Here is a 26,068-nt window from a genome sequence, read left to right as displayed (position 1 = left end):
TAAACGCGCAGTCGAGGGCCGCGCGCAGAACGGAGGAGGTCCTAGAGCGGCGGAGCTGACTCGACGCGACTGAGGCGCACGCGGTCCGCGCCGGCGTCGCACTGGGATTGGCCGGCCCGCGTTTTCCTCCGCCCCCCACCCTTCGTCGGGGCCGACTTCCCGTGGGTTTTTCCGGCCCTCCAGCGTCGCTCGGGAGCGAAGGGCTGTTGGCCAGACCCGGAGCTCCCGGAGCGCGCAGCGGCCGCGGACACCAGGAGGCCGCGCTCCGCCTCCGTCACCATGAGGCCCCGGAAAGTCTGCCTACTCCTGCTGCTGCTGGCGCTGGCGCAGCTGCTGGTCGTGGCGGGCGCCGATGGCCCGGACGAAGGTGAGCACGAGCGCGCTGTGGGGCTGGCTGTGCTTGCGGGGACTGCAGAGCTGTGCGGGGGCTCGGGCGCTGCGACCCCAGCTGGCGGGCTTCCGCGCGGTCCGCCCCAGAACTAGCGACTGGCGCCGAGCCCGGGGCAAACTTGGCGGAGTTGAAGGGGCGGGGGTGGTGGCAGTGGTTGGATCGCTTTGGGGCTCCCGGGAGCGGAAGGCTGCCAGAGTCTCCTGGGCTCCGACTCCCTGGAAGCCCCCTGTCACCCGAGGCTTGGAGAGGGCTGCAAAGCGCCTGTTTTGCTGCTGGCTCCTTGGCCCTAATTTGCTGATTTTCCTCAGGTTCAGGCTGACTCTCCAAGCGAACACGCCCAGGGAGTGGGAAGGGACAGGGAGCCACAGAAGAGAAGGGGCGAGGGCGTGAAGAACCAAGCGCGAGTTCTTTGGAGCAGCAAGCATTTTACCTCTTAAAATGTGGTCTGCAGATTTGGAAATGATTAATCCAAAGATGCTGGTTCGAGGGAGAAAGGGATGGCTTGGTTTGCGCCTTTTATTTACTTTGTGCCAGTTCCTGCACTCGGTTTTGGGAGGAAGAGATGGTGAGTGTGGTCCCTGCCTAGGAAGCGCGCACTCCAGCGGAATAGTAACAGCTACTGGTCATGGTTCCTGCGTTTTTCTTCGAAATCAGCTAACTGCAACCATAAGAGAACTCTGAAGATTAGGAAGTACTAGTTAAGAAAAGGTCCTCATTCTTAGAGAATAGTAGCCCGGTACTGGTCTTAACCTTCTTTCTCTGCCCTGACTTTTAATCACTAGCTTTTTAACTTACTGAGTTTGTTCCAATATAAATATACACTCTTTTCTAATATTAGTGTGTAGGGAAATTGTGAACTTTACACCCTTTCAAACACATTGAGTAACTTCTGTGTGGGTCACTGATTCAAAGAGAGTCTTTGCCCAAATAGGAAAGGAAGTGAAAACCCATACTCGGCGAGAAAAACACCTGCTGAAAGGAACCAGAAAGCGGGGCTGCTTAAAATTTGTGTCTTGAGACCTTTACCCAAATCGCCTGAGTGCTTATTTAAATACAGATACCCAAAATACACTGAAGCAGAATGCAGGTGTGGGCCCCTGAATCTGCGATTTAAGTCACTTCTCCATTGAGACACAGGCAGAATGAACCTCGGGAGGCACAGTGAATTTTGAGGACCAGTGTGGGTGGAAGATAGTTTTTGGAACATAGCGAAAAAGTACGATAGCACTGTTTTAAGGGTTTCGATCCAGTGATTCTGTTTTGGGGGGGATTCTTGAGAGGGCTGAAAGAGTCGCTTTAGGAGCTATTAGGACCAGCAAGTTTATCCTTTGGGTCAGAGGTCACTAACACAGTAGAGTCCCTGGGAAGCAGTTGCTCCCGGGGTGAGCCTAGGAATCCCAAAGGTCATCATGGCCAAGGGCAGGCCTTCTGGGGCTTCTAGCTCCGTTTATTTTTTTTATTTTTTATTTTTTTGGAGACAAGGTCTTGCCACTGTTGCCCAGGTTGGAGTGCAGTTTCATGATCATGGCTCATTGCAGCCTCAAACTCCTGGGCGCATAGGATCCTCCTGCCCCAGCCTCCCAAGGAGCTTGGACCGCAGTTGGTGGTGGTGTTTGTTTTTGAAAGCACCAAGCTATGGACTGGCTAATTTTTTTTTTTTGGGGGGGGGTAGAGATAGGGTCTCACTATGTTTCCCAGGTTGGTTTCGAACTGGTTTCAAGCAGTCCTCCCACCTTAACTTCCCAGTGTTTGGGATTACAGGCGTGAGCCACTTTGTGGGCTTACCTTGACCGCTTCTCATCCCAGAGGATGTGCCTCGGCCCTTCATTGTCAAAGCCTGTCATAGATTCACAGATTACCTGTACAAGAGATTTATTTCAGGGCTGCACTACCCCACCCCTCAAATGTTTCAAGTCTTGAGGCTTTTCGTTTGTTTGTTTCCTTTTTGCTTCTGTTACATTTTAAATTCAAACAGCTCAGTGGTGTCTAGGCACCCAAATACCCTCCTTCCCCCAACACAGTTACTAAATACAGGGTAAGCCCTGATGGCTTAAGCCTCAGGTTGCATGGCTTTCTGTGTCTCAGGTTAGAAGGTTCCTGTGCTCTACACATCCTTCCTGCTGAAATAGGAAAGGAAAATATTCTGATCCTGTTTGTTGTCTGCTTTTTTGTGGGATTGGTTTGTTTAGATTTAAAAGTAAGTGGAAATTCACCTGTGTTTCATGCTAAGGAACTGTTAAACTTCCCTTCTCTTTTCATTCCTGAGACATAATTATTTTCAGAGCCATAAAAATGTGGAAAATCTAAATGATTCCACCAAAAACTTTGGGTGTATTGAGAAGAAAATCTAATGCGACAATATAGCATAGCAGTTAAGTGGTCAGGACCCTCTAGCTTTGTGATCCTTGGACAGGTGACTGAAGTTCCCTGCATCTCAATTTCTTCATCTGCAAAGTGTAATATGGCCTGTAATACAATCTCCCTTAAGGGGTGAAGTGGCATGTTTAAGAGCCCAGCACAGTGCCTGGCGCATATAATAAATATCAGCTGTAATGATACCATAGCTGACAACAAAGTTCTTGTTTCTGTGTTTAATAGAAACTCTTCAGTAGTGGCTGGATGGTAGTTAGTGAAGCTGTCTCAGGCACTTCTCTGGTGGAGATGAGAATGATCATCTGAGGATGGAGAGTGAGGACATCCTGAAAGGAGCTGCCTGCGTCTGGGCAGGAACCCAGTGTTGTGATCAGGTGTGCCCCGTGGGAGTGGACAGGGACTGCAGCAACCTGCTTAGATTAGGGTCCCACATTTCAGGAGGGACCTTAGCATGTGGACTGAGCAATGTGGAGATGAACGTGGGAGTTCATTTGTCTCATGCTGAGGAAGGTTGCACCTTTTCAGAAGGTGCTGAAAGGTTCTGGATATGTTTTCTATCCTGGAATATCCACCTTTAAAAATGAAGCCCAGTGAAAAGTGTTTCCCACTGAATGTGGAGTGTTTTGCTTGCAGGGATGTGTGGGTTTCTCATAGATCAGAGTCTAGAGCCCACACCTTCCCAAATTGCAGAGGAATCAATCCTGGGCTTGTCTGTTAGCTGGGGAGGGATGGAAAGGGAGGGGTCATGCAGTTCAGAGTTCTTAATTACATAGAGAATGCCCTATCATTTTGTTTATCCTTTAAAAAGACAATGGAATTCTTTTTTTTTTTTTTTTAATAAGACAGTCTCACTCTGTCACCCAGGCTGGAGTATTGTGGCATGATCTTGGCTCAGTGCAACCTCTGCCTCCTGGGTTCAGGTGATTTTCCTGCTTCAGCCTCCTGTGTAGCTAGGATTACAGGCATGTGCCACCACGCCCAGCTAATTTTTGTATTTTTAGTAGAGACAGGGTTTTGTCATGTGGGCCAGGCTGGTCTCAGACTCCTAACATCAGGTGATCACCTGCCTTGGCCTCCCAAAGTGCTGTGATTACAGGTATGATCCACTGCAACTGGCCAAAATTCATTTTTTAAAAGGGTTGAGAAATAAATTGCTCCTTAGGAATGCTGTGTCCCATGGCGGCTAGTCAGCTCCCACTTAATCATGAGAACTCTATCACTCAGTAGTGTTGAGAGCCTACTTGAGACTGACCATAGGTAAGAGCACATCTGGAAAGGAGTTGCCCATGTGGTCATGTTTTAGGGCTCTTCACTACAACGCTGTGCACTGAGCCAATTATTGAGTTTCCCTTCCTCTCCTAGCTGTGACTCCCAGCTGGAAAAGTAGATTAAGTCCCCAGTGCTTTACTTCTGACCTTCCTCCAGTCTTCCCATCTGTTTGCAAGTAACTTTGACTCTTACTGGGCAGGGCAGCTAGGTAGTGAGAGTGGATACGGATGGCCCCAAAGCCCTACCTAACTGCCAGCCAGGGGCCCGTGTGAACACAGCATGGTGCCTACTGGCCCTGACTGGAGCAGAGAAACTGCAGAATATCTCGGCATCAAGTCCCCAAGTCATTTTGGATGGACTCTCAAGTGAGGGGCCCTGTGGAAGGCCACTGTGACTAGGGTCTCACAGGTCAGCCTAGTTCTCAGCCCTTTCCTTACAGGACTGCTGGAGGCGGGATCCCTTTGCCTAGGGCAGAGACCACAGCCTCTAATTCACAAGGACAGGGTGCCAGTCAGAAATAGAAGGGGCTTTGGTCTGATGTGAATGTGAAAAAACAAGCTGAGGCCTTCAGTCCTGGAATGATGGGATGTTAGTTACTATTGGGTTGGTAGGTTGGTGCAAAAGTAATTGGGTTTTTTGCCATTTTTAAAAAATGGCAAAACCCGCAATTACTTTTGTACCAACCTAATATTTGGGCCTAGTCTTAGTTAATGATATCAGAGCAAGATGTGTATCCTCACATGGTTCTTTCAAAGGCACAGGTAAATAGAGTGGTGGGTAAGATTTTCTGAATAGCCCAGAGCAGAGGCTCTTTTCTTTTTTCTCCCTCTTAGGGGTCTAGAATGATCTGAAGCGGGAGACCAGCAAACCTTTGGAACATTAGGTTGCCCTCTCCTCCTCTGGGAGATGTCAGCCTGGCCCCTGCCTGTGCCGTCAGAGACACACAGTCCTGAGACCCCAGAGTGGGAGGTGGGCCTGCGCCCAGGCTGGCTTCCTCTGCCACCTGCACTTCTGACAGCGCCTGGGAAGTTCCTGCTGTGGAGGGAGAGGTGGCAGGCAGAGGCTCATCTCAGATTGGTGGGTTTGCTTTTGGCATTTTAGAGCTGTTTCTCCCTCCCCCGACAAAGGAGGAGCTTGGGCCTGAAGTACGAACAGGAATGTGCAAGTCAGGAAAAGCTGTGGGATGCTAAAAAGGAAAAGGGCTGAGCGGGGGTGACTGATGAGCTGGTGGGCATTCTTGTTGGCTTTTCTGTAATGTTTGCATATTGTTAAATGTTGACAGTGATGAGCAAAGCTGCCCCCCTCCTCCTGCCCCACGCAGACCCAAGGAGTGGGCTGGAGGAGCAGAGGGCAGCACAGCTATGTGGGGCGGGTGCCGGCTGCCTCCAGTCCAAGTAGCCACAGAGTCCACCGCAGGGTTCCTTCATCAGAGTTGATGAGTCCCAGGAGTTCAGGGATTCCAGGAGCAAGTTTCAGGCCCTGACCTCACCCACAGGCCCAAACAATAACTAGCAGCGTTCATTTACCTCCTGGGACACATCTCCAGAAAAGAGTAATTGGCCCCTGGAAACGTTCTGGCTTCAGCGTTAATGAAATTACCTTGCTTACTGTGCCCAGTTCTGTTTACTGGTATGATAGTAGCCAGAGAACCTGGTTAATAAAAACAGCATTTCCATGTTCTTTGTATCTATGGTTTGGCAAAAAAAAAAATTAAATTGAACCTCGAACAAGTAAATATACACAATTTCTCACATTCTAGGAAGAAAACTTAGCTTCCAAACAAAGGTGTAATTTTTGATACATGTTGGCCTCATCAATTTCTATGTTTGTCAGCCCAAAATAACTTCTGCCCCGGAGATTACTCAGAGGTGCCTTTATAAGTAAAATGTGATTCCTCGCCCTCTTCCCCTTTACCCTTGAGCCTTTTCCTCAAGGATTATAAAACCCCAAAGGCTGTTTTTTATGGGTATGAGGTAAAATGTCACCCCCTTTCAGAAATGTAATTAGTATTCCATCTTCTGCAATGAAAAGTCAAGATTGAGTACTCATTTCCTGTTTGTAGTCTTTTGGGGCCAGGCAGGTAATTTGTTCATGGGAGGTGTTCCTGAGGCCCTGCCTGTGGAAAGCATACAGGGTGAGGAGGAGGAGGCACATCACTGAGCAATAATCTTGAACACAGACAAGCTGGGGGGATCGTGAACTGCGATGCCCCTGAAACTCAGAGTGTGACATGTAGAGAGCGGAGCCCGAGCTGGAGGACTGAGGCCTGGGAAGATTGCAGAGGGTGGTACAGGGGAGTAGGGAGGAGGTGGCCAATGCTGAGACTCTCTGGGCTCAGGGCAAGGTTTGCAGAGCAAGGCATGGGGCTGCGACTCTGGAAGGGTAACCTGTCCTGCCCTCCAGCTTTCACTGGGACATTTGGACTTTATATTCTGGAGCTGTGGTTTTCAGATACTATTTAGCTATGACTTCCCTCTGAATGAAATTTTAAGTGGCAAACTTAGAACAGAATTGCGGGCATGAGGGAGGCCTGATGTCACCAGCCAGTCACGTGGTGGGCGCCCCAGGGACCTCCTAGGACTCATGACGAATTCCGAAGCGTTTGGGTTTTAGGAAAGTTTTAAGAAGAGTCACCACCAGGTTTCTAACCAGTATGGGCATTTTCACTCAGATTCTTCTAACAAAGAAAATGCCATTGAGGATGAAGAGGAGGAGGAGGAGGAAGATGATGAGGAGGAAGATGACGACTTGGAAGTTAAGGAAGAAAATGGAGTCTTGGTCTTAAATGATGCAAACTTTGATAATTTTGTGGCTGACAAAGACACGGTGCTGCTGGAGTTCTATGCTCCTTGGTAAGGACCGCATTCTAATTCCTGCAGGTGGACAATCGCTGTGCTCCGTGCACTCAGCCCCTCACCAGGGCATCCACACCCTGGGGGGTGGCAGTGTCTGGGTGCAGGAACTTGCACTCTAGCTGTAGAAATGCTGGGAGCTCAGTCTTTCTACCACTTTACGTTGAACGGCCAGTGAGCCAGCCCTCATGGAAGGCGTTGTCCTCTTAGTCCAGTGGGTTAAAGATGAATACATTCTCTGATGGTCACAGCTGGGGGACGGGCATTTAACAAGCAGCAATCACACAGAGCCCTCTGTTGGTAACAGACACGTCCTTGTTACAGATTCTGCCCCAACCTGTCTCAGGCCACCCGCCTTCCTCTTCCCTCAATGGCTGGTGCTCAGGCAGCTGCTCCAAGCGCAGGCTGTTGGCCTGTGTGGTGGAGTTTTTACTATACAGCAGGCCCTGCGGGGGACTAGTCAGGCATCCCCACTTCTTTTACTGTCATTACCCCTCCTGGTACAGTCCATTAGAGCTCTCATGTTCCTCTCCTCCCTTAGCTCTCCTCTGCTGTTTTGTATCTCATGACCCCTGCTTTGCTTTTCTGTCTCCTGCTCTCCCTGTTTCACTTCTGAGACCAAATAGTCAGGATATACTCACTTTTGTCCAGTGCCTGAGGGTCACGCATAGCACAAGTGTTTTTTATAAAGCATCTAAATAGGCTGGGTGTGGTGGTTCATGCCTGTAATTGTAGCACTTTGGGAGGCCAAGGCGGGCAGATCACTTGAGACGAGGAGTTTGAGACCAACCTGGCCAATATGGTGAAACCCCGTCTCTACTAAAAATACAAAAATTAGTCAGGTATGGTGGTGCACACCTGTAGTCCCAGCTACCCGGGAGGCCAAGGCAGGAGAATTGCTTGAACCCAGGAGGCGGAGTTTGCAACTGGCTGAAATATGCGACTGTACTCCAGCCTGGGCAACAGAGCAAGATTCTTGTCCCCCCAAAAATTTAAGTAGTCCTTTTAACATATCTATGAGATTATTCCTCTTTCATAAATTATCAGATTTCATCCTTTTTGGTTCAAAGATCCTTTAACACTCTTAAAAAGTGAGGACCTCGAAGAGCTTTATGTGGGTCATGTTTATCAATATTTATCATATTTGAAGTTAAAACTGAGAAATTAAAAAAAATTTTTTGAGACAGTTTCACTCTTGCCCAGGCCAGAGTACAATGGCATGATCTCTGATCACAACCTCCACCTCCTGAGTTCAAGTGATTCTCATGCCTCAACCTCCCGAGTAGCTTGATTACAGGTGCCTGCCACCACGCCAAGTTACTTTTTGTATTTTTAGTAGTGGCAGAGTTTCAGCATGTTGGCCAGGCTGGTCTTGAACTCTTGGCCTCAAGTGATCTTCCTGCCTCAGCCTCCTAAAGTATTTTTTGTAAAGATGGAGTTTCTCCATGTTGACCAGGCTGATCTGAAACTCCTGGGCTCAAGTGATCTGCCCACCTCAGCCTCCCAAAGTGTTGAGATTACAGGCGTGAGGCACCGTGCCAGCCAAAGACTGAGGTTTAGATGTTGAAAGTATTTGCCTAGGGCAGAGCTGAAATTTAAACCTAGACCTGTTTGACTTTGAACTTCTTTTTTTTTTTTTTTTTTTTTTTTTTTTTTGAATTTTTTTTTTTTTTTTTTTTTTTTTTTTTTTTTTGAGACGGAGTTTCACTGTTGTTACCCAGGCTGGAGTGCAATGGCGCGATCTCGGCTCACCGCAGCCTCCGCCTCCTGGATTCAGGCAATTCTCCTGCCTCAGCCTCCTGAGTAGCTGGGATTACAGGCACGTGCCACCATGCCCAGCTGATTTTTTGTATTTTTAGTAGAGACGGGGTTTCACCATGTTGACCAGGATGGTCTCGATCTCTTGACCTTGTGATCCACCCACCTCGGCCTCCCAAAGTGCTGGGATTACAGGCGTGAGCCACCGCGCCCGGCCCGACTTTGAACTTCTTTATGTTTTGTTGTATCTCTCTTAACTGCAGATATTTCTAAAAGTTCTCATTTTTGTGTTTTGGTCCATTTTGTGTTGCTATAACAGACTACCTGAGACTGGGTGATCTATAAGAAAAGAGATTTATTTCAGTCACAGTTCTGCCAGCTGGGAAGTATAAGAGCATGGTGCCAGCATCTGCTCAGCTTCTGGTGAGGGCCTCATGCTGGTTCCACTCCTGGCAGTAAGTGGAAGGAGAGTGGGCACATACAGAGACCACATGGTGTGGAGGAAGCCAAGCTTGCTCTCTTTTTTTTTTTGGGATTCGCTCTTGTTGCCCAGGCTGGAGCATCGGTAACAGTCTTGTCTTTGGCAACCTCTGCCTCCAGGTACAAGCGATTCTCCTGCACCTCACCCTCCTGAGTAGCTGGGATTACAAGTGCCCACTCCTACGCCCAGCTAATTTTTTGTATTTTTAGTAGAGACAGGGTTTCACCATGTTGGCCAGGCTGATCTCAAACTCCTGACCTCAGATGATCCACCTGCCTCAGCCTCCCAAAGTGCTAGAATTACAGGTGTGAGCCACCATGCTGGGCCATGCCAAGCTCTTTTAAGCTACATTCCTGAAAGTGCATTTACCTATTCATGAGGGATCCACCCTTATGACCTAAACCCTTCCCACTAGGTCCCACCTCCCAACACTACCACATTGGGGATCAGATTTCAACATTGTGGTGTGGACAGACCACATCCAAACCATAGCAGTATGTATCATTGGATTTGACTCTCCATAGGTACACTTAATGTTTTTCCCCTCCCTAATCTGATTGTTAGGTGTGGACATTGCAAGCAGTTTGCTCCAGAATATGAAAAAATTGCCAGCACATTAAAGGATAATGATCCTCCCATTCCTGTTGCTAAGATCGATGCAACCTCGGCGTCTATGCTGGCCAGCAGGTTTGATGTGAGTGGCTATCCCACCATCAAGATCCTTAAGAAGGGGCAGGCTGTAGACTACGAGGGCTCCAGGACCCAGGAAGGTGAGCTAGTACCTGAGCTGGTGGAGGAAGAAATCCTTCCCCGAGGAACAGAAAGTGCAGAAAATGGGAATTTGGGTAATAGAGGAAGAAAAGTTGAGGGTACCAGGGACTGACTTTCTTAGGAGCCCTAGCCCTCTGGAATGTTTACTTGTTCTTGGGGCAGCAGAAGGCATCTTTACATTTCAGACTCTGCAACTCAAGACTTGGTCAGGAGTGTTAAGAAATGGGCCAGGCACGGTGGCTCACACCTGTAATCCCAGCATTTTGGGAGGCCAGGGTAGCTGGATCACTTGCGGTCAGGAGTTCAAGACCAGCCTGACTAACATAGTGAAACCCCGTCTCTAAAAATACAAAAATTAGCTGGGTGTGGTGGCTCATGTGTGTAATCCCAGCTACTTGGGAAGCAGAGGCAGGAGAATTGCTTGAACCCGGGAGGTGGAGGTTGCAGTGAGCTGAGATTGTGCTATTGCACTCCAGCCCGGGTAACAGAGTGAGACTCTGTCTCACAAAATAAATAAAGGCGGGCCGCGGTGACTCATGCCTGTAATCCCAGCGCTTTGAGAGGCCGAGGCAGGTAGATCATGAGGTCAGGAGATCAAGACCATCCTGGCCAACATGGTGAAACCCCATCTCTACTAAAATACAAAAAGCTAGCCGGGCATGGTGGCACTCACTTGTAGTCCCAGCTACTTGGAAGGTTGAGGCATGGGAATTGCTTGAACCCGGGAGGCAGAGGTTGTAGTGAGCCGAGATCGCACCACTGCACTCCAGCCTGGCGACAGAGCACTACTCCATCTCAAAAAAATAAATAAGTAAAAAACAAGAGTGTTAGGAAATGACATCAGAGGCCAGGGTTCTTGGTTGTGGTCTAGAACAGTGGTTCTTAATGTTTAGCAAGCATCAATCACCTGGAGAGCTTGTTCAGATTGCTGGGCCCCAGTCCCAGATTTTCTGATTCAGTACATTTCAGCCCAGATACAGCACAAGTCAGGCCAGATAATCTGCATTTCTTACAGGCATTCAGGGCTCACCACTGCAACCAGCTCAAACCCATGTGCTGAGAACCACAGGCGTAGAGAGCCACATCCAGGGGTTCTCCATGGATGTCTGCAATCTGGCATGATGGATCCCTGCCTGGCTCACATTAGCCACTACATAAATTTTTTTAAGTAAATGAATCAATAAAATCATGGTATCCTTTAGCAAAGGCATATCTCTCTTAATCACTGGCACCCAAAAAAAAAAAAAAAGGAGGCTGCATTTTTCCCTTCCCAATGTGGAGTAGAGGAAAGAACATTCAATAAACTTCTGGTCCTTTTAAGATAGGCCTGTGTTCTGGACGAGTACCTTCCCCTTGCCAGGCCTCAGCTTCTCATCTGTGGAGCATGGTGTCAGTTGGATGTGGTCTGAGATCACACCTCCGAGGTGGTGTGAGAGGCTCTCCTCTGCTCCTTTAAGCAGTGGAGCTCATTGTGAGGTACACAAAGAAAATGGAGTCACTTGCGTTGATATTTAGTGTTATATTTTATTTGTCTGTTGACTAGGTAATATGTTTATATACTTGGTAATTCAAAGAGGTAGACTAATGAATAGTCTTTCTTCTCTGAGCCTGGGTGGTCCAGCTCCTCTCTGAGAAAGTACTAGTGTAACAAGTTTCTTCTGTGTTGTTCAGAGATATTTTGTATACTTAAAAGCAAGTGTGTGTATGTGTGAGAGTTGTTTTTTTTGTTGTTTTGTTTTTGTTTGTTTGTTTTTTTAAGACGGAGTCTTGCTCTGTGCCTCAGGATGGAGTACAGTGGTGCAGTTTTGGCTCATTGCAGCCTCCACCTCCTGGGTTCAAGCAATTCTTCTGCCTCAGCCTCCTGAGTAGCTGGGATTACAAGTGCATGCCACCATACCCGGCTTTTGTATTTTTAGTAGAGACGGGGTTTTACCATGTTGGCCAGGCTGGTCTTGAACTCCTGGCCACCCATGACCCACCCATCTTGGCCTCCCAAAGTGCTGGGATTACAGACATGAGCCACCACTCCTGGCCTGAAAGTTGAGTACTTCTGTCGTTGCAAAGTAAATAGGCATATGTGTTTGGACGTCTGTGGCCAACGTGTGACTGTGAGAGACATGGCCATTTTGGAACCTTTAGAGCAGTGTATGCTATGCTTTGGTAAATGGGCCTCCCACGTGTTAACTGGCTCAGAACCCCTAAGTGTGGGCTAGGGGCAGGGGACAGACACTTCATGCTGTGAATGCACAGAGGAGGTGTTCGTCATATTTCAATTTGAAGACTGCAGCTTTGTAGAAGTGGTTTTAGATTTGGCTCCTTGGTAGATTCTACAGTGGGGAAAAAGAGTGACGGTTTGCAACCACTGGTCCTAAGAACTGCTTGGCACATTTTTTGTATGAATATGTTGTTCCACTCCTGGAATTCATTTCTGGGGAAATGAGGTCACAGACGAGCATTTTTAAAAGGCCTTCTCAGGTAGTGCCACTGCAGCCTGAGCAATGGGAGCTACTGCTCCTCTTTTAACTTTTCCTTTTTTTTTCTTTTTTTTTGCACACATCTTACAAGGTATGTAATATCGTAACATTAGATGTAAAATATATACATTTTGTATGTGTAAAAGAGATGCCCACAATTGTATCCATAGGCATATGTAATCATGGTGGTAAAGGAAGTCTTCATCATCAGCAAGTCTTAGGCCATCTGGAGAGGTTTGCAGGCTGTGGAGATGCGATGGACAATGTTGGGAAACAGCGAATCTTCTGACTCTTAACTGTATCCCCAAAGCTGCAGAGATACGGCCGGGTTTTAGGAAGTCGAACATCTGTTCTTGTGGGCCCCGACACTTGCTTTTTTCCCCTTCCCCATCTGCTTCTGGAGGGAGGTGAAGCACCTGCCAGTTCAGGCCTTATGTGCTCAGTCTTGTTTGGTTTCTTTCAGAAATTGTTGCCAAGGTCAGAGAGGTCTCCCAGCCCGACTGGACGCCTCCACCAGAAGTTACGCTTGTGTTGACCAAAGAGAACTTCGATGAAGTTGTGAATGATGCAGATATCATTCTGGTGGAGTTTTATGCCCCATGGTAAGGTGATGTCAGGCCCTTCCTGTATTCGGTACCCTTCTGGGTGGGCACTAGGTATGGTGTGGCAGGCGCAGACAGCAGGCCCCTACCCGTGAGGCAGGAACAGCAGAGGAGCAAGGTGGGCGTGAGTTGCAGGCCAGGGTTGAGGCGCCAGGTCTTCTGGAAGAAGCGTGGCTGTAAGGGAGCTGTTGGGGGAGTGAATGTGGAAGGACTGCCAAGTAGTCCATTCTTGGGGGTAGAGAAGGGACCCAAAGGAAAGAGGATGGCAGAAAGAAAGGTGGCCAGAGTGGGAGCAAGTACAGTGGCTGGTCTGAGCTGCCCAACTTGGGAAACTGAAGTGGCTGCTTCGTGAGGAGGGGAGGGGAGGGGAGGGAAGGCAGGCATGACTGGGTGTGTGTGGATAAGCCGGGAGCAGTCAGAGTGGAGCAGAAGAAAGATAGTTTGAGGGAGAGGGGAGCCTAGCTCCGGGAGAGACCATCTGCCTTCCTAGGAGACGGCCCAGCATACTGTTTATCTTGGTGAGTTTGCAGTGGGTCACCTATGGTTCTAATTCCTTAGCAGTCCTGGTATGTCTGATCATTAGTCCAGCAAGAACTGCCTCAGGTGGGTGTGTTCTGTAGTGAGTCTCAGGAGAGCTAGTAGGACAGGAAGCTGTTGGGCCTAGAACCAGCAGGTGGGGGCCATGGCTGATGAACAGGCCAGGGGATGGGTTGCACTTTCGGCGCAGTGGGGTCAGGTTTAGGATATCCTTGTTCCAGGCAATGCTTGGACAAGTCCAAACCTGAAGTTAAGGATTCTATAGCAGAGACCTGGGAGTTGTTGGGTGTACAGATGAAAAGAGAAGACAGACAGATGGTTGGAGAAGGAAATGACCTGGGAGAGAAGGAAGGAAGCGTCTGGGACACATGGGCATCCTCCGAACCCTCCTGTGATGCTGGGAGATACAGGCCCTTGTTTTGCTACACATGGGGCCCTGGCCTGATGTGTGAGAGGGAGAGCGGCAGCTGCACGTCTTACTGGCGGCCTGCTTTGTGGCTCACTCAGGAGCCAGGTTGCTGCACAGCACACGCTCAGCGTGTACTGCGAGTTCCCTGGTTTATGATGCCTCAGAGGATGATTATCCATTTATTCACAAATAGTTTTTTGATCTTTTGATGTGTTTTTTGTGTGTGTGTTGTGAGTGGTTGTTCGTTTTTGGTTTGGTTTTCTGAGATGTTTTGAGATGAGGTCTTGCTTTGTCACCTGGGATGGAGTACAGTGGCACCATCATAGTTCACTACAGCCTGGGCTCAACTGATTGTCCGGCCTCAGCCTCCCTAGTAGCTGGGACCACCGGTGTGTGCCACCACGGCTAGCTAATTCAAAAAATATTTTAGAGAGATGAGGTCTCGTTACGTTGCCCCAGCTGGTCTTGAACTCCTGGTCTCAAGTCACCCTCCCGCCTCAGCTTCTGGAAGCACTGGGATTACAGGAATGAGTCAGTGCCAGCCAGCAAATGGTTTTGAAGTTGCAGGATGCACCCTTTAATTCATTTGGGTGTCCTAAAGACTTTGATAAGACAGTGTGTGTCAGACCCCAGTTGGGTATGATTGTTTTTTCTTTTTTGAGACGGAGTCTTGCTCAGTCACCCAGGCTGGATTGCAGTGGTGTGATCTCAGCTCATTGCAACCTCTGCCTCCTGGGTTCAAGCAATTGTCCTGTCTCAGCCTCCTGAGTAGCTGGGATTACAGGTGCCTGCTACCATGCCTGGCTAATTTTTATATTTTCAGTAGAGACGGGGGTTTTGCCATGTTGACCAGGGTGGTTTCAAACTTAAAACCTCAGGTGATCTGCCCACCTTGGCCTCCCCATGTGCTGGTATTACAGGTGTTAGCCACTGCGCCTGGCCAGTTCTTGTGGGCGATGAGCTATGTGACGTAGTCCTGACTCCAGGGGACTCTCCCTCATCTCCTCCCTGGGTGGTCTATGTCAGTGAGGGTTTGTGACGCTCTTCTGTTCTCCATGACTGTTCCTGCCAACACTCCCCTCACCCCACCTCCTGTGGGCTCTTAGCTAGTTCCTTGCCTTCCCTTGGATCCCAGCGCCACTGCTCCTCCCTCTCTGAAGCCATCTGTGACATATCCTTGTTGGCTCCCAACTCCCCAACCATGCCCTCTTCCTTAAGACCCTGTCTCTCTTGGCCTTTGCCATGTATTCCCCCGTGCCACAGTTACTAACATCCTGTCTGAGTGTGTCCTGTGTGTGTGTGTACACTTGTCCCCCCCCTAGGGTGAATGCCATGAGATGAAGCCTGTGTCTGTCCTGCAGGAGGGCCCAAGGGCCTAAGGGTCTAGGAGGCATTTGGAGGTTTACTACGTGTGGCCAGGTAACTGGGGAGCACAGGATGGGTTTCTGCAGCTCACTTAGCTAGAAAGTGAGTCCACACTAGAATGAGCCCCTGACAAACCAGTTTCCTCTTGGCAGGTGTGGACACTGCAAGAAACTTGCCCCTGAGTATGAGAAGGCTGCCAAGGAGCTCAGCAAGCGTTCTCCTCCAATCCCCCTGGCAAAGGTCGATGCCACCGCAGAAACAGACCTGGCCAAGAGGTTCGATGTCTCTGGCTATCCCACCCTGAAAATTTTCCGCAAAGGAAGGCCTTTTGACTACAATGGCCCACGAGAAAAATACGGTATGGCCACTCCCTTCTCTCCCACCGCAGTGGGGAAAGGAAGGTCCCTGGCAGGAAGCTGTTCTGGAAGGTGCTGGGAGCTGGCAGGCATGGGCTGCGGGAGGTGAGCAGTTCTGAGGGTCCCTGCTCAGGCGTGTGCCCCGCTCCCAGGAATCGTTGACTACATGATCGAGCAGTCCGGGCCTCCCTCCAAGGAGATTCTGACCCTGAAGCAGGTCCAGGAGTTCCTGAAGGATGGAGACGACGTCATCATCATCGGGGCCTTTAAGGGGGAGAGTGACCCAGCCTATCAGCAGTACCAAGATGCCGGTGAGTTGTGGCCCTTTGGGCTGAACAAAATGTGCATGCCCTGGGCTGTCGGTTGTTGTCTGGTTTTGTAGAAAGCTCCTGGGACATCATTTAGTGGGCAGTTTGATGAGCTACCTGTGGGAATAAGCTTCCCATTCTGGGGTTGGTGCTGGGGCTGGAGCTGGAGATGAGTCCCCTGTGGCCCTCCTGGCCTCGATGCAGGGGAGGAGCACAGTCAGACTGGTCCCAGCTCCATGTCTGCCTTCCAGAGCCCGAGCCCCTCTGCTAGAGGGAAGGTCTTCAGGCTGTGAAGTACAGGTTTCTGAATCAGACTGGCTTTCAAGTCCTGGCTTTTCCAGTTATCACTGTGACCATGGGCAATGACTCAGTTAGCCTGGTGGTCTCTTGCCCAAGGTGGTGGTCTTTCCGAGAGGTTATTAAATTGAGATAATGTAGATGAAGTGCTTAGAAACGTGCCTGATAATGCTAAGTATGTAATAAATGCTAGTCTTGCTAGCCTGAGGAGTAAAATGACTACGAACAGCTGCCAGCAATAGCGTTCTGCGAGGGTAGGGGCCCAATCCTGACATCCATCATCTGCCTAGGTCTGGCTCCTGATGCCTGGGGACAGGTGTACTCAGGGTCCTCACCATCTGTATTAATGTCTTCTGAGTGCCACCCTCTCCCCCTCCACCAAAACCAGCTTGACTTTCTGTGTTAAGTACTAATTATAATCTTTCAAATGCACAGCTTGCCATTTAGTGCTAATCTGGTGCTGTACAATTACAACTGTGCATATGTCAAATGCAGATTAATGTTGTATAAAACCAGTAGAGCTAAGTTCCCTTCGTCTGTTAATTAGGTGGCCTTGTTATTCACTTGTAACTCATCAGGAAGAAACTTGCAGAAGGAAACCCCAACCCACCCAGGGTTATGGGCAGCAGGGGAGTCCCCAGCCCTAAGTCTGAATGCAAGTTAACTTGCATTGATGTGCATGTAAATCCCTGGGGAATGTGTTTAAAATGCAGGTTCCAGTGCAGTGAGTCTCGGGCAGGCCTGGCATCGTATCCCAAGGAGTCAGAGAGTCAGGGTCTGTGATTTGGCATGGGCAGGTTTAGGGCTACAGATGGGGCAAGAGTCACTGGGCCTGCTATGCCTGTCTGCTTATGAAAAAGGTCTTTGGGCCATGAGAGAGGGGCTAGCCCCAGGGACACAAGGTGTTTACAGACAGGCTGGCAGGGCTGGAACAGAGAGGCTGGCTGGTGGGATGAAAGGGTCTGTGATCCTGGGGGGCTGGAAGTGAAGTTCTTGGTGCGAGTCTGTCTCTGCCTGAAGCCAACTGACTACAAATCCCGGGGAAACCTGGAGGCTTAGAACAGCACCATCTTAGATAGATGGGGCATTATTTATTTTGAGACTGGGCTCTCACTCCAGTTGCCCAGGCTGTACTGCAGTGGTGTGATCTCAGCTCACTGCAGCCTTAACCTTCCCAGGCTCAGCTCAGGTGATTCTCCCACCTCCCAAGTAGCTGGAACTACAGGTGAGTGCCACCACATCCAGCTAATTTTTTTTTTTTTTGTAGTGACGAGATTTTGCCACGTTGCCCAAGCTGGTCTCGTACTCCTGGGCTCAAGTGGGGGAATTACAGACATGAACCACAGCACCCAGCCCATGTGGCCTTAGTGGATTTTAATGCCCCTGTTATAGAGAAGGACCTGCAGCTCGGAAGGTTAATAACTAACAGGCCTAAAGCTGCAAAGTTAGTAGGTCACAAAATTATGATTTGAATCTAAGTCCATCTGACTCTGAAAGCCACAAGCTTATCCAGGCTGTTCCTCCATCCCCTGCCCTCCCAAAAACATGGTTTACCATCTCAGCCATGTGTGTCCTATAACCCAACTGGGGGTCACAAACCTCTAGTCCGAGAGCCTTTCAAGGATAGAGTGACACCAGTGTTTAAATCTCAGAATCGGCCCAGGATGAGTTTGGATGCCTTGGGGAGGAGAATAGGGAGAACTGAAGGTGCATTTATCTGTAGGATCTAGGGTAGGGATTGACACTGTGGGCCACGCACCCAGTCCAGCCATTGCCTGTCTTTGTGTGTGACATCTCAGCTTCATTTGTTCACACCCTGTCCAGCTGCTTTCGCCCTGCAGCAACAGAGTTAAGCAGCTGCGACAGACAGTGTGGTCCTTCAAGCCGAAACTGCCCACTCTCTAGTCCTTCTCAGAAAGTTTGCCCAGCCCTGTTGTAAGATGTCCTCAGACTGTGGGGTTTCATCATGCATTTTCACAGATTTAGGTAGAAGTATCTTTAGCTAAAGAACTTCATTCGGAGCTCCAGCCCACAAACAGGCAGCCCACCAACCCAAGGAGGGGAAATGTAAACCCTTACGAAGAGTGCTGGGTGTGAAAACTCAACATAGGGATATAGGACTGTGTGCTTCTCACACAGGCTCCAGAACATTCTGCCTGCCAGAGAATCTGTGCTGCCTATAGACATCGGTAGACAGCAGGTCCTGGCAAATTGGCCCTGTTTTTTCGGTGAATTTTTTTTTTTTTTTTTTTAAAGACAGTCTTGCTTTGTTACCAGGCACCAGGCTGGAGTGCAATGGCGCGATCTCAGCTCACTGCAACCTCCGCCTCCTGGGTTGAAGCAATTATCCTGCCTCAGCCTCCCGAGTAGCTGGGACTACAGGTATACACCACCATGCCCAGCCAATGTTTGTATTTTTAGTAGAGATGGGATTTCACCATGTTGGCCAGGATGGTCTTGATCTCTCGACCTTATGATCCGTCCACCTCGGCCTTCCTAAGTGCTGGGATTACAGGTGTGAGCCACTGCACCTGACCCTCTTCTTTTTTTTTTTTTTTTTAATATAAAGACGGGGTTTTACCATGTTAGTCAGGCTGGTCTTGAACTCCTGACCTCAGACTATCCGCCCGCCTTGGCCTCCAAAGGGCTTGGATTACAGGCGTGAGCCACCACAACTGGCTGACCCTCTTCTTTTTTAAATTTATTTTATCTTTGTAGAGATGGGGACTTACCATGTTGCCCAGGCTGGTCTTAAGCTCTTGGGCTTGGCTGAGTGTAGTGGCGCATGCCTGTAATCCCAGCACTTTAGAAGGCCAAGGCAGGCAGATCACTTGAGGTCAGGAATTCGAGACCAGCCTGGCCAACATGGTGAAACCCTGTCTCTATAAAAATAGAAAACACAGTTGGGCATAGTGGCATATGCCTATAGTCCCAGCTGCTCAAGAGGCTGAGGCAGGAAGGAGAATTGGCTTGAAGCTGGGAGACAAAGGTTGCATTGAGCGGAGATCACGCCACTGCACTCCAGCTTAGGTGACAGAGCCTGTTTCAAATGAATAGATGAACTAACTCCTGGGTTTAAGCAGTCCTCCTGCCTCAGCCTCTCAAAGTGCCAAGATTATAGGCTTGAGCCACCGTGCCCGGCCAGGACTTAGACATTATATCTGTACCAGATTTCTAAAAACAAATGTCATTTTAAGTGTTTAAGTTATAGGAATTGTCCACACAATTTATGGTGGTGACTTTTTTCTTTCTTTTTTTTTTTGAGACTCTCTCTCATCACCCAGGCTAAAAGGACAGTGGCATGATCTCGATTCACTGCAACCTCTGCCTCTCCAGTTCAAGCAATTCTCATGCCTCAGCCTCCCAAGTAGTTGGAACTACAGGCTTGTGTCACCACACCTGGCTAATTTTTGTATTTTTAGTAGAGCTAGGGTTTCACCATGTTGGCCAGGCTGGTCTCAAACTCCTGGCCTCAAGTGATCCACCCACCTGGGCCTCCCAGAGTGCTGGGATTACAGGTGTGAGCCACCACGCATGGCCTACAGTGGTCATTTTCAGAACATTTTCTTTGGCTGATGTGGGTAATAAATTAAATCTCAGACATTTAGGCAGTTTAAAAAATAACATCTTATCATTCTGTTAACTTTTCAGCTAACAACCTGAGAGAAGATTACAAATTTCACCACACTTTCAGCACAGAAATAGCAAAGTTCTTGAAAGTCTCCCAGGGGCAGTTGGTTGTAATGCAGCCTGAGAAATTCCAGTCTAAGTATGAGCCCCGGAGCCATGTGATGGACGTCCAGGTGAGCAGGGCCCTCTGCCATGCCATCCTCAGGCACCCAGCCCCTGTGAGGACTCTGCTTTGGGCCACCTCTGAGGTTTCAAATGTGGAGGTTTCGCTCTGTCTGCAAGGTCTGGAACTCCTTTTCCAGCGCCCTCTCCCCACCCCACAGGTTTTCTGTAGGTGGCCTGTGGTCAGTTTGCTGGAGGGACAGGGCTGGGGCTCCTGCACACCTAGCAGGTCTTGGGGCCTGGCAGAGCTCCACCTGATTTTGCCAGAACAGTTGCTGCCACCCTTCATCCCTCCTGGCAGGCAATCACCAGTCTCCCTCCAGCGCCTGTTCCACTGTGTGTTTGGCCTGGGCCAGCACATGGTGCTTGGTGGAGGCCAAGCCATGTTTGCTGGGGCCACTCAGGCTGCGGGCTACGGAGGGACGGCAGCTTTTTCTGTTCATCAGAGGGACCTGTTGAGCTTGGTGGGTGGAGTTTGCCTTTTCTTTCCCCTATTGTCCTCCTGTACTTCATCCTCCTGGAGTGGGACACACTCAGCCCTAGAGGGGCAGTGGGAGTTCCAGCTAGGGGGAGCCTGGGGCCAGTTCAGCCTCCTGAGTGCTTTAGACAGGGTCCCGCACTTCAGTGAATTGATCTCAGTTTTGAAAGGATCCTAGATGTTGAGTCTGAAGCTTCTGATTAACAGAGATTGGGCTGCAGAAAAGTGAGCTCTACCCTCCCCAACCCCTGCCCGGACCCCACAGCTCTAGGTGGGAAGCAGAGCTGAGACTGGGGTGCAGGGGCCTTTCCAGGTCCTACTGGCCACATAGTGTCAGGACCCTGGCTGTTTGGGCTGTGGGCTCTCATGTGACCTGGAGGAAGGGGCATGACAGGACAGAAGTCCCGGGGCCCTGCACCAGAACACGCCAGTACCTTGGAGAGCACAACCTGAATCTTTCAGTCCCCCGTCCTCTGTTTCGTTTCTCAGTCTTTAGTCCTGTCGCTCCTTCTCAAGGTCTGTGCGTCCATCCCATCTGTTTCTCTGCCAACTGGCGGCTTAGGGCAGCTCTCCTCTTCTCTAGACTCACAGTGACTGCTATGACCCCTCCCCCCAGCTTCTCTTCCTTCCATCCAGAGATAAGATCCCGGGCCCAAAGAGGGTCCTGATGAGCTTGGGGGGCCATGGATCGTAAGAATCGGACACAGCTATGTGCGGTAGTTCATGTTCCAGGAAAGGGATCTGTGGCTTTCAGTAGATCCTTAAAGATCTGTGTGGTCGTGTCTGTTGGGAACATTGCTGCTGCTCCCAGTTCCTCTGGCATTTCCCTGCTGAGCGAAGTGCATGCAGCGCAGTGTCATGGTTAAAGACTCCATGGCCTTCTGCCGCCTGGGAGATAGTCGGATCATCTGTGCCTTAGCATGGCCTCCCAGACCCTTCTTTCCCACCTTTCCAGAACATCCCACCCTCCACTGCTGCCACGCCAGGCCCTCTTTGTGCCTCGTGCCCTCTCTCAGTCTCTGCTGCCTCCTCCCTGGGTGCCTTTGCTCATGTCCCGCCAGCAGGGCTGTCTCGCTCTTTAGTGCCACACGAGACCCCCTCCCTGAGTGCCCCATCCCTACAGGAGCCCTTGGGCTCATGGGCCCACCCATGACTGGCTGGCTGTACAGCCTTGGGCAGGTGGCTGACCCTGCTGTGCCCACCTCTGGAGGGCAGTCTGTGGGGGACTCAAGTCCTTGTGAAGTGTGAGCCCTTGGGACACCGTGCGTGCACGAGCACACCCTGCTGCCTACCCGAGCCTTTGTGCTCTCAGCACCTGCCGCTGTCCACAGCCGGTCACCAGTGCTGTGTGAAATCAGAGCTGGATTCACCTGACACTGAGGCATCTCTCCCAGAAAGCTTCATGGTCCAGCTGGAACAGCTGCATCGCTGAACCTGTCCAGGTACAGCTGGCTGGCCAGACTGTGCAGAGCCCTCTGTGGCACAGCCTCCCTCTCCAGAGGGAGGAAGGGAAGGTCTCAGCCAGCCATCTTTGTCTGACTCCAAATTCTTCCCCGAGGCAGCACCGCTATGCTGTAGTGTGCAGGTTAAGGGGTGATTTTTCAAGACTAGACCACCTACCCAGCTGCGTGAACTTGGGCCTCACTTCACCTTGTCATGTGAAATGGGCCTCCTAGGGCTGTCCTGAAGATTGCACCAGCTAAAGGTAGAAAGTTCCACACAGCTTAGTCATGGTAACCCTTCCTGTATGCCAAGAACCAGGCCTACCTTGAGTGGTCTCTTTTTGGGATTAGTAAGCCCACACCCTGAAAGAAAGTGCCAAGGTATTTGCCTTTTCCCAAGAAGCCATCTACAGTCCACTGGAGGGAAAGGAGCCCTGAAAGATAGGAGGAAATTACTGGGTGTGCTTGAATGGGGTCACCCCTGGGGTGTTTTGCCTCCTGAGACTGATCCCTTCAAAGTAGCCACTCCCCTGAAATCCCTCAAACATTGTACCCAAACACAGTGGTGGGTGGGGAGATGGTGGCCCCCTCACCTGTTCTCTCTCTGAAGCAGGGCTCCACTGAGGACTTGGCCATCAAGGACTTCATACTGAAGCATGCCCTGCCCCTGGTCGGCCACCGCAAGGCCTCCAATGATGCTAAGCGCTACACCAGGCGTCCCCTGGTGGTTGTCTACTACAGCGTGGACTTCAGCTTTGATTACAGAGCTGGTGAGGGACCCCCACCAAGACTTGCCAGAGAGGGGGTGGGTACGGACTCGTCCATTTAGGCGAGATGGAGCATTCAGGGAGGTGTGGCTCTATGTACATGGCTCACTCAGAAATCCCAGCCTGGGGCCCTTGCGGGTTGGTGGTTTCCCTTTTTAGCAAGAGGGGAGCTTAGATTCAAGTCCAGTGCCCACTTAGGGTTGAGGTAGCTGAGACCTGGAGGAGTTCAGAGGCTGCAGAGCTGGGACTAGACCAGCCCCCGGCCTCAGGCAGCCATGGCCGTGCCACCTGGGCACAGGTCTCATGGGCCTGTTGAGCTTGCATCTGTGGCCCACCTGCTACAAGTGGGGCTTTTCCAGAAATGCATTTCCCTCCAATCAAGGCAAATCCAGCGCTTGAGCGTTGTCAGAATATTAGCGACAGGACCTGAAGCCTGACCTCGGAGTCTGAGCTGGGACTTGCTCTGTGGCTGCCTGGCTTACGGCCCTTGATCCCTTTCAGCAACTCAGTTTTGGCGGAGCAAAGTCCTAGAGGTGGCCAAGGACTTCCCTGAGTACACCTTTGCCATCGCGGATGAGGAGGACTATGCTGGGGAGGTGAAGGACCTGGGGCTCAGCGAGAGCGGGGAGGACGTCAACGCCGCCATCCTCGATGAGAGCGGGAAGAAGTTTGCCATGGAGCCGGAGGAGTTTGACTCCGACACCCTTCGCGAGTTTGTCACTGCGTTCAAAAAAGGTGAGCCGTGGCTGGGGCTGGGATCTCCCTTCAGCTGCTGTGCCCCTCACACAAAATCCAGACAGGCCATAGGGCGTCTAGTGCTCTGGCCATGGGCACAATGCCCCCACAAGTCAGCCAGAAGCCCCCTTCCACCCAGAGAGACCCTCTGCTTCTTGTCCAGAGAAGGGTTGGGTGGGACCCCAAACTCCAAGGCACCAGAACAGCTTAGAAAAAGGAACATTTGCAAGTATTATTTTTTTTCTTGGCAGTTCTTCCAGTGTTTCCTTTGAAAGCAAAAGCCAGATTTGGGGTCCACCGCAGGGCTTACCTAGCATCACTCAGCACCAGCATGCTAAAATTTGGGACCAGGGCCGGGGTGTGCAGAAGGGGGCATCTGAAGAGGGAGCCCAGACAGGGTGAAGTCTGGGTGTGCTGAACACCCCTTCTGGCTTCAGAGCCTGACTCGAGCCTCTTCACCTTCGGCCACCTTGCTTTGCAGCTTTAAACAGAGCCTCTGTTGATCTTGGCTGAGCACATGGCCCCAGGTCCCCAGCACCAGCCACATTGTAGGCAGACCATGCTGTTGCAATGTCTGTGGGTTGTCCTGGCACTTCCCCACCATGGCTTCTGGGCCCTCGGTGCTAGTGCTCACAGGACCTCCTCTTCCCTGGGCAGCGACTCTTATGATGGCCTCCCTCACAGGACCCGATGGCCCCTTAGGCTGGGGCTGGAGCCACCTGCAGCCTCTCTGGCCTTTGCAGGGACAGAGAGAGTAGAGGATAGCAGCTCGCCAGAGAAATAAACTGCCCATTGTCGGGATGGGGCTTTTGGAGACAAGGCTTTTCTGTGTCATTTGCCCCTCTCTCTGGTGGCCACACCAGCTTCACTGCCTGGTCCAGAGGAGGCCCCAGAATCTTTGGCCTTTTCAGCACTGACGCCCCCTACTCTGCCTTGCTTTCCTTGGCAGGGAAACTGAAGCCAGTCATCAAATCCCAGCCGGTGCCCAAGAACAACAAGGGACCCGTCAAGGTCGTGGTGGGAAAGACCTTCGACTCCATTGTGATGGACCCCAAGAAGGACGTCCTCATCGAGTTCTACGCACCGTGGTGCGGGCACTGCAAGCAGCTGGAGCCTGTGTACAACAGCCTGGGCAAGAAGTACAAGGGCCAAAAGGGCCTGGTCATCGCCAAGATGGACGCCACCGCCAATGATGTCCCCAGCGACCGCTATAAGGTGGAGGGCTTCCCCACCATCTACTTCGCCCCCAGTGGGGACAAAAAGAACCCAGTTAAATTTGAGGGTGGAGACAGAGATCTGGAGCACTTGAGCAAGTTTATAGAAGAACATGCCACAAAACTGGGCAGGACCAAGGAAGAGCTTTGAAGGCCTGAGGTCTGCAGAGGGTGGGAGCAAGCAGACGCCCTGTGTGGCCCGTGGTCAGGGCGCCCGCACCGAGGCCGGCAGCGAATGGCGGTATCTCGGATTCCTTTTTTTTTTAATACTTCGGTATTTCACCTCATGCTCTGAATACTGAATAACCATCAATGACTCAATAGCTTAGTCCAGATTTTTACAGAGGATACATCTATTTTTATCATTATTTGGGGTTTGATTTTTTTTTTTTTACACCTTCTAATTTCTTTACTATTTCCTCAAAGCAGATAATTCTTCTGTGTGAAAATGTTTTCTTTTTTAATTTAAGGTTTAAAAACCCTTTGCCAAATCATGTTGATTTTGCTCTTTGTTTTTCGTTGTCTGAGGAATCGTCAGTGTAGAAGATTGGGCTTCTGGTGTGTGTTTCTGATTCTTCCTGTTTCGGCACAAAGTGGGAGCTGGCACTGAGCACTCTGCCTGGGGTGCCTTTTCAGGCTGGGTGTCGGCAGGCAGTCTCCCTGCAAACCAAGGGACGTGGGCGAAGGGACATGGTCCAGGTCCAGGGTTCCCCAGAGTGGGCTCAGCTCCAGGGAGAGGCCACCCATGTGGCAGCCCCACCTCTTCAGAGCACCCAGTGCCGGAGCAGAAAGGACCCTGGACTCGACGCGGAGACTGAGGGTGGTAGAAAAGTTAGAGTGGGCTGGTTGCAGTGGAATAAAACGTTATTGAAAATGAACCTTAAGAACTGTTTTAGAAAACATCTGCTCTGTGCTGGGAGCCTTAGGGTGGGACAGGAGCAGGGTGTAGCTGAAGCTGTGCAGAGGCCTGGCATGTAGCCCCCATATCCTGCAGGACACAGATGGGCGGGGATTGTCCTGACCTAGGCTGAGGACTGCAGAGGTCTCTCCTGAGCACTTCTGTGGGGCTGCTGGCTTCTCTGGATGGGCCCTTGTGTAGAGGTGGTTCTGTGCTATAAGGGTTCCAGGGCATTTGAGTGAGACATGAGTTTCGTTTCATCACAGGGGCTTGTTAGAGATAAGCCATTGCCATCCTCACGCCACACCTCTCCCATCACTCAGCTGCTTCTAATTTTGGCTGAAGAGTGGCAAGGGTGAAAATCCTTGTGCTGGTGGCAGCTCTTGCAGCAATGACGAGTGTGTGTTGCTGCGGTTGGCGTGGGCAGAAAGCATTGGGTCGCCCAGGAAGGGGCAGCCTTGGTGGATTTACCCAATTATCCGCTGAAATGTTAACCCTG

The 26,068-nt window shown here is 50.6% G+C and overlaps 1 protein-coding gene across 3 annotated transcripts; it reads left to right on the top strand.

Moving 5' to 3' along the window:
* PDIA4 (protein disulfide isomerase family A member 4) lies at positions 1-25,540 on the top strand. 3 transcript variants are annotated; one of them, XM_017502907.2, is made up of 10 exons: positions 1-367; positions 6,705-6,885; positions 9,689-9,894; positions 12,833-12,971; positions 15,435-15,640; positions 15,791-15,949; positions 19,895-20,046; positions 22,569-22,725; positions 23,224-23,457; positions 24,407-25,540. In XM_017502907.2, exons 1-10 carry the CDS (start codon positions 280-282, stop codon positions 24,820-24,822), a joined length of 1,938 nt encoding a protein of 645 aa, XP_017358396.1. In that variant the 5' UTR covers positions 1-279; the 3' UTR covers positions 24,823-25,540. The 3 variants fall into 3 exon arrangements, with proteins under 3 accessions (XP_017358396.1, XP_017358395.1, XP_037585322.1); XM_017502906.2 differs by having other exon boundaries at positions 22,566-22,725; XM_037729394.1 differs by having other exon boundaries at positions 15,421-15,557.
* The last annotated feature ends 528 nt before the right edge of the window (positions 25,541-26,068 follow it).

This window comes from Cebus imitator, unplaced genomic scaffold (assembly GCF_001604975.1).
Source record: "Cebus imitator isolate Cc_AM_T3 unplaced genomic scaffold, Cebus_imitator-1.0 Scaffold304, whole genome shotgun sequence".
Taxonomy (NCBI): domain Eukaryota; kingdom Metazoa; phylum Chordata; class Mammalia; order Primates; family Cebidae; genus Cebus; species Cebus imitator.
The sequence above is the reverse complement of the archived record's forward strand: the minus strand, read 5'-3'. Positions and strand labels throughout refer to the sequence as shown.